This window comes from Homalodisca vitripennis, chromosome 1 (assembly GCF_021130785.1).
Source record: "Homalodisca vitripennis isolate AUS2020 chromosome 1, UT_GWSS_2.1, whole genome shotgun sequence".
In the NCBI taxonomy this organism is placed as follows: domain Eukaryota; kingdom Metazoa; phylum Arthropoda; class Insecta; order Hemiptera; family Cicadellidae; genus Homalodisca; species Homalodisca vitripennis.
In genome coordinates, this window is record NC_060207.1 from 98,558,730 (window position 1) to 98,578,118 (window position 19,389).

General features: G+C 31.5%; 1 protein-coding gene across 4 annotated transcripts in view; it reads right to left on the reverse strand.

Annotated features, from left to right (window-relative positions):
• Positions 1-823: 823 nt before the first annotated feature.
• LOC124367494 (ankyrin repeat and IBR domain-containing protein 1-like) overlaps positions 824-19,389 on the reverse strand; it is a 72,753-nt gene continuing 54,187 nt past the window's right edge. For 3 of the 4 annotated variants that reach the window (XM_046824353.1, XM_046824361.1, XM_046824371.1), the window contains 3 exons: positions 18,619-18,730; positions 14,632-14,817; positions 824-14,324 (listed from right to left, as the gene is read on the reverse strand). In XM_046824353.1, coding sequence (XP_046680309.1) covers positions 13,064-14,324; positions 14,632-14,817; positions 18,619-18,730 — 1,559 coding nt within the window. In that variant the 3' untranslated portion in view covers positions 824-13,063. The remainder of the gene's footprint in view (positions 14,325-14,631; positions 14,818-18,618; positions 18,731-19,389) is intronic. The other variant, XM_046824381.1, reaches the window with a different exon arrangement.

A 19,389-nucleotide genomic window follows, 5' to 3' on the forward strand; every position in this document is an offset into this window, starting at 1 on the left:
TTGTTTTAATTACATTTAGAATTCAAAACCAAAACATCAACCTCTCCGAGCATTGATGTCGGCGCACGTTACGTTTCGTGTGTGTCCGAATCTACGTTACGGCGTGGCTTGCATGTTCTAAATTGATTGAGCCTGCGTCAATAAATTACAACCATTCCGTCTTTCAGGATGGAGGTGTGCTTCTGTTGTTTCGACTTTGTTTAGTCTCTTCAGTCGTAGATAGGTCCGAAGACCACTACAAGACAACATTATAGTGAAAAGAAAGTGATGTCATGTCATTGATGATAATCACAATTCACTGGGCGGTACGAGCGTTCGACTCGCTTTTACATACTCCTTCTTTCTGGAGTGCCCTTTTTCAAAATTTAATGAGACTGAACTTAAACCTCAAATGTATATAAATTTAAACTTGATTTTCTGATAAGTAGCTGAGGAGTTGCAGATTCCAGCAACTCTGCTACACAAGGTAACAGATTACAGTTACCTAGGGAGGTGGAGAGCAAGGCACAATATCCTTGTTTAGAAAACAATTATAGCCAAAATAACAGTATGCTAAATTCATGTTAAAATTTGACATCTTAACAATTTATTTCTGTACATAAAACAAAGAGAGTAGACAACCTACTGATATTAGTTATTAGTAAGACACAACCAGTATTTATTTGTTCAACAAAACTTATTTTTTAAATAAAGAGTTGTATAATATTCTGCTGTGTTTTTCCAATCATTCCCTTAAAATATCAACCCAATGTGATAGCTTGAGTCACAGAATTTGATGAATAGTGATAGTACTGGTTAAAAATGAAAGTACTGGGAAAATAAATCCTCTTTGTGACCAATATAGTTTTATTTTATTCAACATATTATTTTTACTTGAATACAAAACAAACAACATAGAAATAACAGTATCGAAGCGCTTTTCGTAAATTTAATAATCACTTAGTTGTAACTACCGCTAAGATAATAATTTACAAAATGTCCACATTTGGCTTTCGGCTGGTGAGTTTTCTGGTTTCGGTTTCAGGGAGGTTGGCACTGGGTAACGATTTGAATGTGAGTAGCATATTAAAATCCTACCTATTAAAGTAACCTATGGCTTAAAATAATATCTACTGTACTTTAAAGTTTGAGCATACCATCTATAAATTTAGATTACATGTTTTGTTAGGTTGTTTTTTTTTTAGATAATGGCTATGAAAATGAACAGGTGGTTAAATTATTTTCTATATAAAAGGGATATTTTTAATAATAAAAGTTAAATACTGAGTATTTAATTGATCCTTGGCAGACCAAATCGTAAATATAATTTACAATGAATTCCACTAAATTATAATAGAATTTTCCAAGCAACAAAATTTACAGGTTTTTATCAAATGTCCAACTTCATAGCCGCAATAATTATAGTCATAGAATTATTTATTATATAACTTTGTGATTCCATTGCTTTTTTACTGTTATGTTAAATTTGATTAATAATAAATCGTGCCTAAAAAGTTGTGACAGTGCAAATCACTTCCAGAATTTTTTTACGTATAGGAGATTATCTCTAAGAAATTAATCCTGTAGAGCATAACTTTAGAAACTGTTCAACCTCAGAGAAGTACTTAAATTATTTTATTTATTAAACATAGGTCTGAAGGTTGTAAAAACTAAACTTAATAACAAATTATATGCAATATATTTGCTAAAAAATTTTAAATGCATCAAGTTCAGCAATATATTAGCAGTTAAAATTATCGTTTTAATTAAATTAGGTACTTAAAATATTTTGTTTTAATTAACTAAAATAATGTTTCTTAATGGAATCAATATTTGAAATGTTTAATTCTTAGAGAGAAAAATTAATCAATAACTTATTCTAAGTACTAGTAAGAGTCATTCATAATAAGCACACAATAAACAAAACTAGCATAGTGGATAGTTTATTTTAATTTATCATATGAGGGTGTATTACAATTTTTTTCTATTGAGATTTCTCTATATCACAGTAATGATATGATCTATTGCATCATTGCATGTTTACTAATGAATAAAGATCTCGATTCTTGATAAACACAAAATAGATTTTCAATCAGTATTTTGTTTAGGTCTGAGCCTTTCTTATTTGTACCAACAAGAAGGTCAAAAAGCCGAAGCTGTCACGAAGAAATTAATTTAAATTAATTTCATGTTGGAGCGAGTAGAAAAGAATCGTATAAATCAATCTGTTTTCAAGTCTTAAATCAAATTTTTACCAGGATTTAGCAGAGTATAACATACTACAAAAATTACATGCTTGGTGAAAATTGCTCGTGCATTGGTTGAGAGGTGAATAAATAAACTGGTGAAGTGAGCACAAGTATTAATCATTAAGTATTACACTAGGTCGCTGAGTTATGCTGCTAAAATTAATTAGACTGTGGTGGTTAGTGGCGCAACTTATATAGAGAATCTCAGTGCTTAGACAGTGATGACTGATGGAACAACGTCTACATGACAATCTCATAGTGCGTCTTGGTACGATAAGGTTCATTAAAAACAATGCCCAGGAATGCAGCTGTGCCTCTTGATGCCCTAGTGTAATAAGGTCCAATACAATCATATGTTAAAAGACAGTAGGGTGGTAGTGGCAACCAGTGGGCTAATAATAGTACAAGGGCCTTAAGTAGCAAAGGCTGTGATGTTTTACCACCATTAGCTATCATTACTATCTGTAACATATGAAACCCATATCTATTCAGTTGCTCAAACTGTTTGTAAGGTAAATACAACCAACAAAGACGGAATTTGCATTTTAACAAGTAAACCAATAATTATCTAATATTTAAATATTATAAAAGTCACTCAGCGTTGAAAGGTTTTGGTTTTAAAACAGTTTCTATCTAACTTCATGTACAATATAGGGACAGTAGCTATATGGCAAGGAAGGACTTTCTTCCACTGTATGTAAAGTACTTCCCACATTTAACAGTTTCTGCTCTCACCTCAAACCATTAATTTTACTGACTCTTAAAACCCTTCAGCTCTTCTCAAAATACCCTAGTAAATTAAAGTTATAGTTAAAATTAAACTTGTTTATTTTGTAGGTAAGTACTTTTTACACTTAACACTTATAATTCCATATCTCTATTCTTTAAAGTGCATGGAATAGGTGACTCTTTTAGTATACAAATAATAAGAAACATTTTCAGACCTTCCCGTAATGAGCTTCACCCAAAAATCTATCCTTTTTGTAGATAGCACTACCATGCTAATTGTATTTAAATCTTCTAATAATAACCTCATTTTGATTAATTTAATTTAATCATTGGATATTTTTTATATTGCCAGAATTTGCTCACATAAGATATTTAGTGTAATATGTTTATAATTAATACTTCTGTTATTTGCTGCTAGAGAGTGTGCAATTAGACACTCCCAGCAGCAACAAATCTTAGCATTCAATGGCATATCTTCTCACAGATTGTTACAAAATCAAAGGATAAATAAGTTCATTGTGTGCTTTATCCTGAACTTAACTCAAAATAAACTTATCAGTATAATATAATGTACAATAAAAAGAATCATCATAATAATGTGATAGAAAGCAAATACATTAAATAATAACATATTTTAGACAAGGAGTATTTTCTTTAATTTTGTAAACAGCCTATTTTCTACCCTATTGAAATTACTTATAGAAAATATTAATGTACATTTATTTGCTTTGCCACAACAAACGTATGAGTATTTTCTTGTGTAAGTCTCTATTTAAAATTAAATTATGCCTGTTGGCATTCATAAATGTTAATTTACATTTTTTTTTAGATAAGAACAGTTATTTTATACAAAAATGTTTCTGTTTACAATTATTTTAGTGAGACCTAACATTTATAATCTATTATACATCTAAATAAAATCTACTACTTACTTACCTTTCATGATCACCGAGTCAGCCAGCGAGAAGAACCTACAATAAAAATAATGTGAAAAGAGCTTCTTAATAAAAGTCTTTAGATTAGGCCTAAGTTAAAGGAGTATAGCCACTCGAATGGTCGAACTACCTATAGCTCATAAAACATTGAACTATAAGAGACAACAGAACAAAAAATGAAAGACAATCTATGGTAGACATATACTAGTCTTTGGTCCTTTACATTCTTATGTTTCAACAAATACAAAGGGTTCTATCTTGAGGAGACCAGTACATGTTATGCCAGGAACAAGATTCATGTATTGTTGTGAAAACTGTATGGAAAATTGGGAATGACAATATTTTAATTTCTTGCTCAAGCTTTTTAGCAACCATGTTTTGAACCTGTTTGACATTGTGTTGGCCTCTTATTAGATTTTTTAAAGTGAACTTGGGCTTCTGAAATATTTTCAATGGATCAACCTGAGTTGACGCAGGAACAAAAAAATCTTCTATCCCGTTTTATGGTTACCAGCATTTACCAGTATTACCTTATTTAGCAGTAGCTTGCGAGAGTGTTGTGTAGACACTCTTGGGATTGCTCTTGAATCACTTCCTTTCATTTTTGCCATCTAGCTTTTCACTTTTGTTTTGCTGTGTTAATAATTATTAAATTATATGTAAAGTAGTAATTTTAGTGAGATATATATATTTTATAGATATATTATCCCTTTGAGGATAACCAGCCAATTATAGGATGCTTCCGAACGTGTGGGAGAAGGACAAGTCAGTTTAATTACATCAGTTATTTGTACTTAAGTCCTGAAGGGACTATTTATGATCTCAGTTATTGAGATTGTATGAAAATATTTATCAATTGAGTGTTCAAAAACATAAATTTCTGGTATGTAAACATTTCAAAAAACAACTATAAATTACAAGCAATTAAGTTTTATTAATATTGCTTGTTTATGTCTATTCCATAAAAATCCGCTTATGATTTACACCTAACATTTCTTTTAGAAAAAGACAACAATAAGTATAAATTTCATCAGCTTTATTCAAAATGTTGAATATAAGTAACCAAAAAGACCTAAAAATACAATTTAAAAAATGTAGTTCTATATATTTGTATATACTAGTTTTTGGCCACGGCTTTGCACGCACTTTTCAAAATCAAAGTCCCTATACTGCTTAGTTAAAGCCCTTTGACGTAATATGGTGGATTCCTACGAATTTTTTAAAAGTAAGTAGACATACATCAAGTGTTATTATTTAAATGTTCATGGGTAAGAGTATCAAGAGTTTAACCTGATTCTTATATCGTATTTTGCACGTGTAGGAGTATTTCTGGTTCAAATTAACTATATATACAACGTCATGTATTATATTTTCTGTCTTGTTACATCAATCAAGAAAATACAAATATATAGGTTTCAGAAACCTGCTTTGGCCAAAAAGCATATACTTCTAACTCCTGTCATATACTCCCAGCCTTAGATATTTCCAGTACCATAGTAGAGTTTGCCTTGTCCTAATGAAGAAACATATATGCATTTGTAGGACTGAAAAGCCTACTTTCAGCCACTTAAATTCACTTCAGTGCCACAGTTTAATTTGCCTTGTTGCACTGATCAAAAGAATTGCTACGGCCTATAGGGAATTTCTGCCAACCTCTTGTCTACTTCCGGTAATAGGGGAAATCCTGACTAAGTTCATGCAATATTCCGAAATAATCATTTGTAAGGTTTTGCGTTATAAAAGTCTTGTTGTTTCTCAGACTGTAGTGTGGAAAAGAAAGGATTTTGTAGGCATATAAGTTTGGTTCGGTAACAGTATTTAAATAATATTTACAATGCATTAAATGTCTTAAATCCGTCACTAGCGCAATTCAGAGTAGAATTTAGATATTAACTTTTTATTTGCTATCTGCATCCCTACTGATCAAACACTGTTCTACAATTTCATTTGTAAATAAATGTCTGTGACTCTTTGACAAACTTCAACTTAAAGTGTTAACAGCTGTTTAGCGGCGTTAGTTAAATTTGGATTATAAAATATAAATAATAAAATTTTCCCAAATTAAAATTTATTCCAGGTAAAATTTTAAATCTTTCTCCTCATATAATATTTTCTCAGATTTCAATGCATATTATACAAAAAGAATTAGTCTAATTTGGTCTAGCCGTTCCAGAGATTAGCACTTGGCAACACATTTTGTCGTTCGTTTTTATTTATAAGATATATCTTATAAACGTATATATATATATATACGTTTATAAGATATTATAAGATATATATATATATACGATGATATATATATATATATGATAATGCATATATATATATATATATATATATATATGCATTAAAAAATTTAAAAATAATAGAAAGCTATATATTGCTGTACATAATTATAAAATATTAGTAACTACTGTTTATTACGCTTAACCAATGTTTTAATCTAACTATTTGTTTTCACGCTTTAAGGAAAACTTCCTTTTTAGGCTATTTCTCCCATGTTTTTAAGGTGTTATAATATTATGAAGTTAATAATATATTAACTTTATCTTAAATTATAGCCCATGATTTCTTGTTTTCATCTATAGAAAATACGGAGTGTTTGGTAAATTACAACATTTTGTTACTGCTATTGTGAATTAGATCTTAAATTTGTAATATTTATGTACCAAAACGTTAGATTTTTAATAATAAGATTTAAAATTATGCAGAACGTAATCCATGTTTACATTAAAAAATTGTATGATTAAAATTTTGGTTTAGCAAGCAAAGGGTGAAGAAAGTCTAGTATTCTTATTCTTCACTCTGCTATTCATGAATTTGTACTATCTATTTTTTTAACTTGGGATGATTATGAGAGTTATAGGTTTATATGTTGAACATTTTTGAACAAACACTTTTACTTGTAATCAATTTGAGACATTAAGAAATGTTTGTTATATTAGCATTGTTTGATTCTTATGGTATAATTATATTAAGCATATCAAATTTCCAAATGTAGATTGATGCCTGATATTCAGTACAGAAATTACTTAAATTCAATATACTATATTTCCTATCTTGAAAGTTTTCCAAATAAAAGATTATGTTTTAGAAAACCACACTTCAGTCCCAGAAACTTAAGGACAAATTATTTTAATTTTATTTAAACAGTTACAATTATTGTTAAAATTATATTGAGAAAACAATAATAAGACTTTGATCTGTAATTTTTGAAGCAATAAACTTAATGTTTTAGTGACAGACATGTACTGGTACATCCTAAGCCTATTCTATGGTAACACACACACTCACCGATTATGAATGATAAGTTTTATGAAATAAATCTATGTCCAATCACATATGTCAAACTTAGTGCCTGTAAAAGCTAACAAGTAAATGCTTTTTTAGTTTTGTTTTAAAAATAACATTATCTTTCATATTAGGTAAACATATTAAGGATTGTTCTATTTTAGTGTTTTTGTTTTCAGTATTTATCAATAAAGTTGTGGATAGCCAAATCTAGCCATTAAAATAACAACATTTATTTCAATACCTTCACTACAACTGTATACCGAGTGATCCTGACTAGTGTTTCTTAGCCAGACACTATATATTTTCTAGGTAGATTTCTAATCTACTAATAGCAACATTTTTATTCATACGAATCTCTATCCATTTATCTATATGTATCATTATTACTGCATCAATTCTTAATGCATCTCTACAGAAGTTACATAAACATTCTCTCATTAATCCCTAACGGTTTTTGTACCTAACATTGTGTTTTACTGATTTTGTTTGTTTTTTACATGTTTAGAATTTAGATATATATTTTTTTTACAAAAAAGTTAATTTTATTATCTTTTTTCAAATTTTTGTCATTTTTAGCTATTGTAGATACATTATTTTATTTAAATTCAAATGAAGCCAATCATTTATTTGTGTGTCAGATATTTCCATAGTGCAGTACACACTATAAATAAAAACATAAAATACTCCAGGATTGGTGAAATACAACAACGGCATACTGTAGCCTGTCTGCACTGTGTGACTACAGCAAACTCACCAAGGTGCAAACACTCCTGACAGAGGACCAAGGAAGTTCTGACATCTAGTAGAAAATAGCAGAATTACTTGTACAACGCGTGCTTGTCATAGAAATGCTCTTGCACAATATTACGGCAGACAACAGAAAGACAGGAATAATATAAAAATGCGTAATCACCTCAATGCTATGAACATATTACGTAAAAATCGTGAAGGGGTTCAAGTTCCTTGTTGGGACTAATTAAATCAAAAGTAGTCAAGGGATAGGGGAGTGCAAATATTAGAGCCAAAACTACTTTGGAAGTTTATTGCTGAATGGTTTTAACCAAAATTGGTATGCATGTTCCATGCAGTATATATTCAATTTTGGAGTGGCTTTTGGAGCAAAGAAGGTGAAGTCTCAGGAACAAAACAGTTTTCTACTACAGAATCCTGTACGTCCATGAATGAACAAAACTGGCGTGTATATTGCATTGAGTAAGTTCTTACCCTTTGCAATTGGCAAAGCCCAATGGCCAGCACTATATATGTACAAATATCCTTGATGTTCAAGGATTTTAACAAAATTCCTTAAAAGTTGATTTAGACAAGCTGTGGAGCTTGTAGAGATTAAGCTTTTCCAGAAGTTTACTGTGTACAAAAGCCAAGTGGCACATTGCCAGTACATTTTAAAATGTCAGGTCTATAACTGAAAAGGAAATCTACTCTGAGTTTGTGCCCAGTGGGCCATAAAGACTGGATTCAAATTTGCAAACATTAGTTGTGGAATTTTACTGTCATGTTAGAGGTCTATTGCTATAATATTAAAACTCAAACACAACTTTTGGTCTGATGTCATAATGTGTTTCTCTTCAGAAATACATAGACAGTTTCTTCATTAAAAGAATTTCTGACTTTATTAATTTACCTTTTCACTTAACTTTAGAACCTCTGCATCAAATTGTGTTTCTAAATTTTGAGCTACATTGAATTGGGAATTTAAGATAATATATGTGTAACAGTTAAATATAAAAATGTCACAAAAGACCTGACCATGTATGGCCTAAAATTAGAATTTAAACTATTGGCCTATTTCAACATTTATAATATCTGACTGGTTCTAAATGGATATTTAACCTACTGGCCTACTTTGATGAGAACATTACGCTGCTAGCTATATTTAACATAAAAACACTTTGATGAGATCATCTCGTCAGTAAAATATTTGCTGTTTAGTCACAAAATATCAGCACTATTCAATCTTAATTTTGTTTCTGTGATTTATGGAATAATGGGAATGGAATAATTTTACTTTTGAGACTGACACATTTGTAGGAAGGGAAAAATAAAGACACAATCAGCTTAGAGACACCCGACTAAAGAAAACAAACAGTGAGTGTACAGAATTGCACAAGTTTTGAGTTGAAGATATTTGGGATATTTCTTTGAGAGTAAAAGGTAATTCCCTTATTTATTTTTGCGTGCTAATAACTAACATTTAAAAGTAAGGTCTCAACACTTACACTTTTAAGTTTTATATATTTATATTTTTTTTATCAAAAATACATTTTAGGATGCATGTATTAAATCCGTTAGTTTCATTAAAATTTCTCAAAAAAAGCTCAACTATAGTAATACAATTTCAAGCAGAAGTCTCCATGTTTAAATCAAATTAATTGGATTGGTTGTTTAGTTTTGATGCTATATAAACTAGTAGACCAATGGGTTGGTAAAGGGAATATACCACTGTGTGTATACAACTCAACAATAGTAAGGATACAATCTTATACAACTCAAAAGAGGTCTTCAAACTTGTGTTGAAGTTAGAGTATATACTATGATATTAAAAAGAGACACACATTTAAAAATCGTAAAAATTTCTTCTCTATAAATTTTTAATTTTGTTAGGTAATATTATGTAACAATAAGGAATGGCTTTTATCTAAAAAAAGTTAATAAAATTAAAAAAAGAAAACTATGAAAAGTAAGGCATTAATCCATTTAGCCGAAACCTTCGTTGTATTACATCACATGATATTTATTAATCCGAATTTTACACAGGGTGTTCATTATTTATACTTAGTCATAACTAATGAAAAATTGATTCTCGGTCTTCAATTTTTGTTTGACAACACAAAGTGGAACAACAGTTCGGATTGGGGAAGGCACTAAATTTGACAAGTGAAAAATGTTTAACTGGTATATAAGTAATAACCCAGTCTATGTTATTTTTAAGTACCCTAATCAACAGTCTTTTAACTATAATTATAATATAAAATCTGGAAATGTGACAGGATTTGGCACATAATACAACAACAAAAATACAGTTCAGAAAAATAAAAATGCTTTAGAGCTTGTAACTACACACTTTTTCAAATTAAAACATCTTTGATCTATGGAGGATTGTGAAAAAATAAACATATTGGTATAAAACTAATATATAACAGACATACTGATTTTGATTACATATTCAATTGATACTATATATACTTTTTGGATCTTACAGTGCATGACAATAATTAAATTATATGAATACATACCACAGTGTTTGTAAATTATAAAAAACACAGATTAAAAAAACTCTCCATTACATTTCATATCTGGTCTGTGAAGAGAATAAATTTAACATTCAAATTTTAATAACTACAAAATTTAATATTAGTTTCTTTAAATGTCATGATGAATGTATAACATTTATACAGGAGTACAAATTTGTATATAAATAGGCTATGTCCATTTAAAAATTACATACATAATTTGCTCTCTTAATGTGAATGATTTTTAGACCAACTTGGCTATTAAAGCTGTTATTTATTTTTCAATAACTTCGTAAAAACTTTAAGTTTAGTAAATCTTAAGTTTCAGGGATGGTTTACTGATTAGGATAGATTATTACAAAATTCTCACACTAACCGTCCAGTAAAAATCTAACTAATGAAAGACCTAGCTCGTTATTTACATTTTCATAAAAAGAATGGACATAGCCTACAGTTTAAAAGACTTTCAGCTATTTAATATTTTTAATTTTCTTGATTTTTGTGTTTGGTACACAAACTTTGTAACTGGATACCAATAAGGATTAGTGCAGCTCAGAAAATCTAGAAGATTACTTTTGTTAGATTACTGTATTGGCATAATTAATTCATTGAGTGTAAAATTTATTTGTTAAAATAATCAGAAATCAATATTTTATAATGTTATTTAATTTGTAATTAACTCATAGTCTGTTAATATCGGCTATATTAGGGCTGTGTGAATATCCTACATTTCAAACTTAAGCAGTGATTTCTGTTATTTAATTTGAAGTGGAAATCAATATTACAAATGTTGGATATTATAGTGGTGCTGAATAAAATTGTAATATAAATTATGCTACTCCTACTGAACACAGAACTATCAACATAAATAAAGCATATGGCCATTGCATGCACTAGGTCTCGTTGATCTAGTCATGTCAAAATGACCCTTTGTGTGGTCATATAGTAGTTCTGTCTCAATTGCAGAATGGGGAAGTAGAAAAAAACTTTGTTGTCTGACTGTTTATTGTATTAATCTTGGTATGTTTGTTATATTCGATGCATTTTATATTATTTGTCATGAAAGTGTAAAGATTCTTAAACATTAAATTTAGTTAGTAAAACTAAGTCCCTTGATTATGTTTTGACATTTATAATTTAAAAAAATAATTTAACACTTCTGTAGTATTATTATCTAATCTGTCCTAGATTATATTTTTATGAAATTAATTAGTTTTCAAATGGTAAGATTCAAACTTTAAGAATATTTATTAATTTTCATGATGTTGGCTAGATTAGTTTCCATAAGAATAATTTCATTTATGTAAATTTGTATTGTATATTGATTTATTACTTTTTAAATTAGTGTGTTCAAATCTCCACTTCATAAACCATTTCAATAATGAATGTATTTAACAGTAAATTAGTTTTTATTATTACTATTCACACAACCTTAATATATTCCAACATCATTCTTTAATTAAAATACCTTGCAAATATTCAATATATATTGACATATTCATCACGTTATTGATGATATATTTTTGTTGAGAAAATGGTACAGATACATTTGAAGATATTTGATTAACTTGAAGTAGAGATCTTTTATTACAAGATTTATATTTAATATTTGAATCTATTCTAATTTATCTAAATATAAAATAATAAATTTGTTAAGTACAATCTAATATGATTATACTTTGTTTAGCAACAATTTGCAATTCAACCTTATTGGTAGAGCCATAAAAATTAAAAATTTCTTTAGTTTAATTTGAAAATAATATAATACTTGATTAAAACAGTCAATTTGTGATCATTTAGTACAAAAACCAGAAGAATAAGATTTTTTTAATTGATAAAAAATTATAATTACTTAGCACCGTGTTGTTTTTGAAACAGTAGCTGAAGGTCTGTTAGGATAAAACATAGCATAGCTGGAGTCGTAAAACATACACACTCACAGACATTGGCAGTTGTTGCACTAACCTAGAACGTGATTGTGCGGAAACTCTACTAGTGCTTCACTCACTACCAATCACAGCTAGAGATTTTGTGCCGATAATTTAGTTTATTTAACGACAGTCTTCTTATGATGAACAATTCTCATACAAAAAAATACTGACGATTTGAATTATTATTGTAATGATATAATTGGTCAACAGGCTTACGTTCAAAGTATAAACTTTAATCGATTATGATTTGTTTTATAAGTTTAATTCAGTACATATTTACACAAGCCAGTGCTAGCTTGATAATCGTAATTATGTTACTAAAACGTTATCCAATACAGGTTAAAGGTGGTAAATCGAATGTGATTGAGTTACAAAATGTTCTTCGACTGCATGTTGCACAGTAGTCACACAAATTTTATAATTGTTAGACAAGAAAAATATATTAATGTCTAGCTTCAATTAATTCTTTACGAGTAAAATGTTAGTGGTATTTAGGCACAGATCGAAAGCAGATAGCTCTAATTCTAAGGTATCGTTTAACCTGTATTGAATGTCTAACAACGATCGTTAATTGCGTGAACACTCAACAAAAACATTTTCATCTGTGCGTTGGGGATGCCTTAAAAGCTTACATGTCATTAAGTACGAGTTCTCATTATTATTTTAAAGTCTGTGGCATAAAAGGTGATCGATTCTCAAAGAGCCGAACTGGCTTCTGGAACCACTATATTTGCAGAAGAAGCATTTTCCTTGTCCTTCTGACGTTCCTTTTTGCTGCGTTTTCTCCTTTTTGACCCTTGATTGCTCTTGGGTGATCTCTCCAAAAGGAATAAAGCTTCATGAAAATCATCTGAGCTCAGATTACTTTCCTGGATGTGTAGAACTGAGCTCAGAGCTCCGTCTGTAGATGATTTTGGAAATCGGAACATCTCACGTTCCCTCTCTGGTTCGCTGGCAGATTTTGATTTTGGATTCTCATTTTGTTTGTGTAGTGGTGACTCAGTAGTACAGCTAAATTCAGCCTTTGTATTGGAAGTGGGTTCTTGAGATTTTCTTCTCAAGAATGAAAGACCTAAAGAGTTCAGTGAATTCAAAGACCCTTTCAAATGAGCAACAGACATTGACAAAGGGGAGGGCAGTAGAGGGGATAAGGGGGGAGGGGGAAGGGAAGCTGTAAGGCTAGATGATCGAGATTGACGTCCGGCTAATGCAGGAGATTTTGGCTCAGGAGTTCTACTAATAGATACTCCAGAAATAAATAGAGTTGGTGATTTGGGTAAGCCAGTTTCAGACTCATATTCATTTGAACTATCTGTTTCCAAAGGTCTTTTCTCTTTCTCCCCCTCTTTTGGTGGTGATTTATTACATATCCTTATTCTTAAATTGTTGGAAGATGTTTTACCTCCTGCTGCTCGAAAGGCCTTCCGATGAGCCTCCATTATGGGATTCATATTCCTTGGCTGTAAAGTCTTCTCTTCATCAGATTTCTTGTTTTCTTTCAAATCATCATTTGCTGGGCTTGTTTCTTTGTTTAATGGTGAGTTTATGTTGACTGTGGGTAAATTTTGGAATACAGGAGGTGGAAGTGGGTCCACTGGGATATCGATTGTGGGGAATTCCTCCACTTTGTCCAAGCAGTCCTGGGCCTCGGGGTCGCAAACGGCCATGGAGTCTCCAAGATCCAGAGCACACTTCTTGCCTATGGTGCCGAGGTTGCGAGGTAGTGTTGCCATCCTGCTGTCTTCAGAGGTCCCAAGGATTCCACAAACCTCGAGGTCTGCGTTGAGTGAATCTGATGTATCCTCTAGTGAGCTCTGACAGTATGCCGTGCTCCCACCGCTAGTTTGAACAAGCAGCGAGTGACGGTTGCTAGAGGCTGGTAATGCCAGGATACGCCGTGCCAACTCTTCAGGCCGTTCCTCATGTTGACTTGAGTGGTCAGAGTCCAGGTGATACCTAAAAAGGAGGTAAAATAAGCTCAGCTCAATGTTGTAAAATATGTAATTATAAAATTTTATTCATTGTATTACTTTTACTGTAATGTTCTTGTAGACCGTATTCAGTTACTTATTGGTCAATTACTATGAAGTTTTATATATAAGAAATCTGATCTCTTCCATAATTCTTATATATAAAACGGGAATTAAGCAACATGAATGTTAGTAGAGTAAATAATTTAAAGTTATAGATACTAAATGTATTCAACTAATCTTTGAGGAAACTTTGGAAAAAATATATTGTAACCAAGAGAATATTAGTATACCTGGGCTCCTCTGTACGAGTGGCCATCCTGCTACTCCCCACAACCAGGTCACCAGTTGACTGAGATCTTCGAAGCAGTCTGGCATCCACATCACTGTTGAACTCATCAGGATCATTGTACAGTCCTGTCTCATGGATATCTCCAATCTCGAAGTGTCCGTCTTCGGCCACATATGGAGTTTTCCATCTATTTACAACAGATTTGTTGTTAACAGAGGAGGATTTTCAAAACCCTACATGACACAGTCAAGAATCATAGAGAATTTATACTTTGTGCATAAAGAATACTATCAGAGAGATCCTAAGTAACAAGCAGTATTGAGAGTTACTATTTGTCAGGAATGTACTAATTTCAAAAATATAGATGTGAAATTCTTTGTCTTGTTACGCTGCACTACTTTAATTATTTAATCAAAGTACAGTAGTGCTATGAAATGAGTATATTCTTTGGTCATACAGTGTAATACGATACACTTCTTTTAAAATACAAAACTTATGAAAACAAAATAAAAACTATACAATGATCTCAAATGATTGCCACTACAACATATTTAAATGCCTGTTAGCTTCAGAGTTAACATGTGACTGCAGGAGACACATTAACATGGTGTAGACTAGTGAGGTAACTCAGGGTAACTCAGTATAGAGTAGCTGTGCATGTAGTAACAACGTGTATTATAGATGGCAGCAATAAATAGTAGAGTAATTTAACATGTTGGCTGCAGAAAACACATTAGGATGGTGCTGACTAGTGTGATATGTCAGGATTACTCAGTATAGAACCGTAGTGAATGTGTTAACTATGTGTATTATAGTTGACAGCAATGAATGTTGACTGCAGGAGACACATTAACATGGTGTAGACTAGTGAGGTAACTCAGGGTAACTCAGTATAGAGTAGCTGTGCATGTAGTAACAACGTGTATTATAGATGGCAGCAATAAATAGTAGAGTAATTTAACATGTTGGCTGCAGAAAACACATTAGGATGGTGCTGACTAGTGTGATATGTCAGGATTACTCAGTATAGAACCGTAGTGAATGGGTTAACTATGTGTATTATAGTTGACAGCAATGAATGTTGACTGCAGGAGACACATTAAGGCGGTGCTTACTAGTGAGATTACTCAGTTTAGAGCTACGGTGGAGGTGTTAACTATGTGTATTATAGTTGACAGTAATGAATGTTGACTGCAGGAGACACATTAAGGCGGTGCTTATTAGTGAGATTACTCATAGAGCCACAGTGGAGGTGTTAACTATGTATATTATAGTTGACAGTAATGAATGTTGACTGCAGGAGACACATTAAGGCGGTGCTTATTAGTGAGATTGCTCACTATAGAGCCACAGTGGAGGTGCTAACTACGTGTATTATAGCTGACAGCAATAAATGTTGACTGTGGGAGACATGTCTTAACATTTTAAAACATGCCTTGTACATTCTGTACAATATGATGAACATGAATTAATACTTTTATGAATGCAGGATGGATTTAAGATTAATTAAGAGTGTTAAGAAGAAGATTGTTACAAAAGAGGTTAAACATTTTGTTACTTATTTAGTAAAAATCAACCATATACAATTATGTCTTCTTAGGTTATCACTTATATATCCTATCAACCTTTTACTTGTCTTGTTTACAAAACATTTAATTTCCAGTAAAAAAAAACAATGAATATTCCTTAACCCCCTTTTTCTAAAAGCCCATGATTTTTACTCTGCCTGAATAACAAAAAAAGTATTTTATCTGTACAAAAATAGCCAGAAAATTATGAACATAGATAAATAATAAATAAAAATGCCTTTTTATTATCAAGCGTGTCTCATATACGTCTATTTTGTAGAACAATTCTCATCACTAATCTAACCTATTACTAAATATAACTAAAATTACAATAAAAAATTAAAAATAAAAGTAATAATCTTAAAAATATAATAACATCTGATTACCAAAGCTTTTAGCAGGTTCTGCGTACATATCCTTTTACTCTGGCTTTAAATGTAGTGCCTTTAAGTACTTTAAATTACAGGGGAGGTTATTATACAGTTTTGGTGCAAAATAGGAAAAACTTTTCCTACCTATTTTCAGCTTCACTCTAGGAAAATTAAACTGGTCGTTCTGCTGTGTGTCCCAAAGAGCGACCTCTCTCTCCTGAGTATGAACATAGATGTCTATCTGCCGATGTCTATCGGCCAGATACTATGGCTCTTCCAGGGTGAACATATGATTAACCAAGCAGCAGGTCTGCACCCTGCACACGGCTTCCATTGGCATCAAATTGACAGCATCTCGATAGGCTGATACATGCTCTGGTCATCATATATTGTAGAAAAACGCATGGAAGTGTTTAGCAATTTTTTTATGCGCCCAGTATCCTCCTTCGAGATACTGTTGCTGTATGCAGAGAAGCAATAATAAAAACAGGAAAAATCGAAGATTGCACAAGTTGCAATTTTAATTCCTGTGGTAAATTACTTTTATACCTGTACAAACCCCTAAGTCTTCCCAGAACTTTCTGACAAACATACTTGACGTGGTCAGTAAATGTGATGTTACTGTCTAGTATAACCCCTAGTATACTGTCTAGTAGTAGTATAAGTGTTTTGACAACACTGCTCACTTTCAATGCTGTGTCTTCAATTATAATATCCACCTTCTCCTCCTGCAATTTTTGCGTTGCCATGTGGATCACTGAACACTTTTTTGGATTTAACTTGAGACCATGTTTTATTGACCACTCACATGTACTTTCAAGATCATCGTTGAGTTTTCCAATAGCCGGGCAAAATTCAACAGACTCATAGGTTAGATGAAGCTCACACTCATCTGCATATGCATGTACACTGTTATGTTTAACACAGGAGGAAAGATCTGCAATGTACAATGTGAACAAAATCGGACCCAATCAGCTGCCTTGAGGGATTCACCTAACTTTTGGAAGGAGACCTGAAACTTTTGTGTCCAATTTAGTAAACCTAAAAATCCGAGCTTAGGAAGTAATAAACTATGGCTCAACGAATCAAACGCTTGAGAGCAATCCAGCAAAACCAGAGCTACTCCTGCCTTCATCTTTTACAGCAAGCAAATCTGCTATATATTGACTAGAGCAGTATAAGTGCTTTGATTTTGCTGAAAACCTGACCAGTGTAGGTAGCAAATTTTCAATTTGCGCATGTCCCACGATTTGTCTTATGGCTATCTTTTCAAGAATCTTTGATATGGTTGGCAAAATAGATATTGGTCTTAACTGACTTACACTGGAAGAGCTCTGTGTTTCTGGGAAGGTGTGGACAATGGTCATCTTCCAGGATTGCGGAAAGTTTCCAGTTTTTCAAGTTCTGTTAATTAAATGGGTTATTGCTCCATATTGCTCATTTGCTTGTACAGTAACATACTTCTAATTCCTTATCCGCTTCATAAAATTCTCACATAAATTGATTTCCAGATCATTTGGGAGCTCATTTTCTCTATTGGAAACAACACCACCTTGGCGTATACACCTCCAAAACTCTTTAGGGTCTAAATAGTGGGATAACATATTTGTGAAATAAGATTTCTTTGCCATCCATACCTCTCTGTTCAGTATATTCCTCATAGTCTTGTATTTCTCTCAGTCATCATCCTAGATGGAGTAGTCTTTGTTTTAATATTTGTTTTTGATAATGAAAGGAACAAGAAGATAACATAATTTATTTGGATATTTGCCATTGTTACTGAAGTACAGAAAATTGTTTGTTTTATTGTATCACTGAAAGATTGAGTGTGATCAGTCTACATCTAATTGAGAAAAATAAAGCGATTTACTGATCTTAACGCCTTCACTTCTTTTTGGCTAAATACCAATTCATACTCGTATGGTTGTCTCCCAGGAATTTAAAAATCACTGAAACCTCATCATTAATAATTGGTGTCAGTCAAGTTTTGTTTAAATAATCTATTTTTCTAATAGAAATATAATATGGTGAAATTTATAATGAAAATACCCAGATAGAATTTCTTTATCAGATGTCTTAGAGCTCCACAGGCTGTCCTGTGGGGGAGAAATAACTTCAGAGCCTTCAGAAGTGTTGAGGTTCTGCACATCGATGTCTCTACCTGTAAACAACAGTGCTGTAATAATGTTGCTTTGGAAACAGTTATGCTATGATATTTCTTGAAAGTAATCTTAGATGTAAGATATAAACACATTGAGTACATAGTGTACCCTAGATACAAATGTCAGGATTCACAAGTATTTGTTTGGGTTGTACTTCAATATTAAGTTATTATTATTATTAATAGCTTAACTATATTTGATTTTGCTATTCGAAATTAGATTGTGCATTATTATTCAATACATCAACTCTGGTACTAAATTTTCCTGTTATTATAATATATAGCATTGATATTATCAATCCATTCTTGAGATAATATGCAGACAAATCTAAATCCTGACAAACACAGACAAGAACTTTCTGGATTGGCTTGATTTACTGGCTTTACGTCACTCTGCCAATAATACCACCTTGACGTACCACTAATTAAAAAAAACAGTTATGTAGTGCTAATTAGATTATGCTTGGATGCATTGAGAAATAAAAGTCCATTGGATTTGACACCAACAAAGAAGTTGTCCAAAAATGATGCCTTAAGAAGATGTGGACTCAAATAACACAAATTTAAAATGCTGAAGAGACTTCACACTAGTAAAAGACTCGCTCATTTTGATGCTAACTGAAACAATATTAGGCACAATGATAACTTTAATTTTTTTA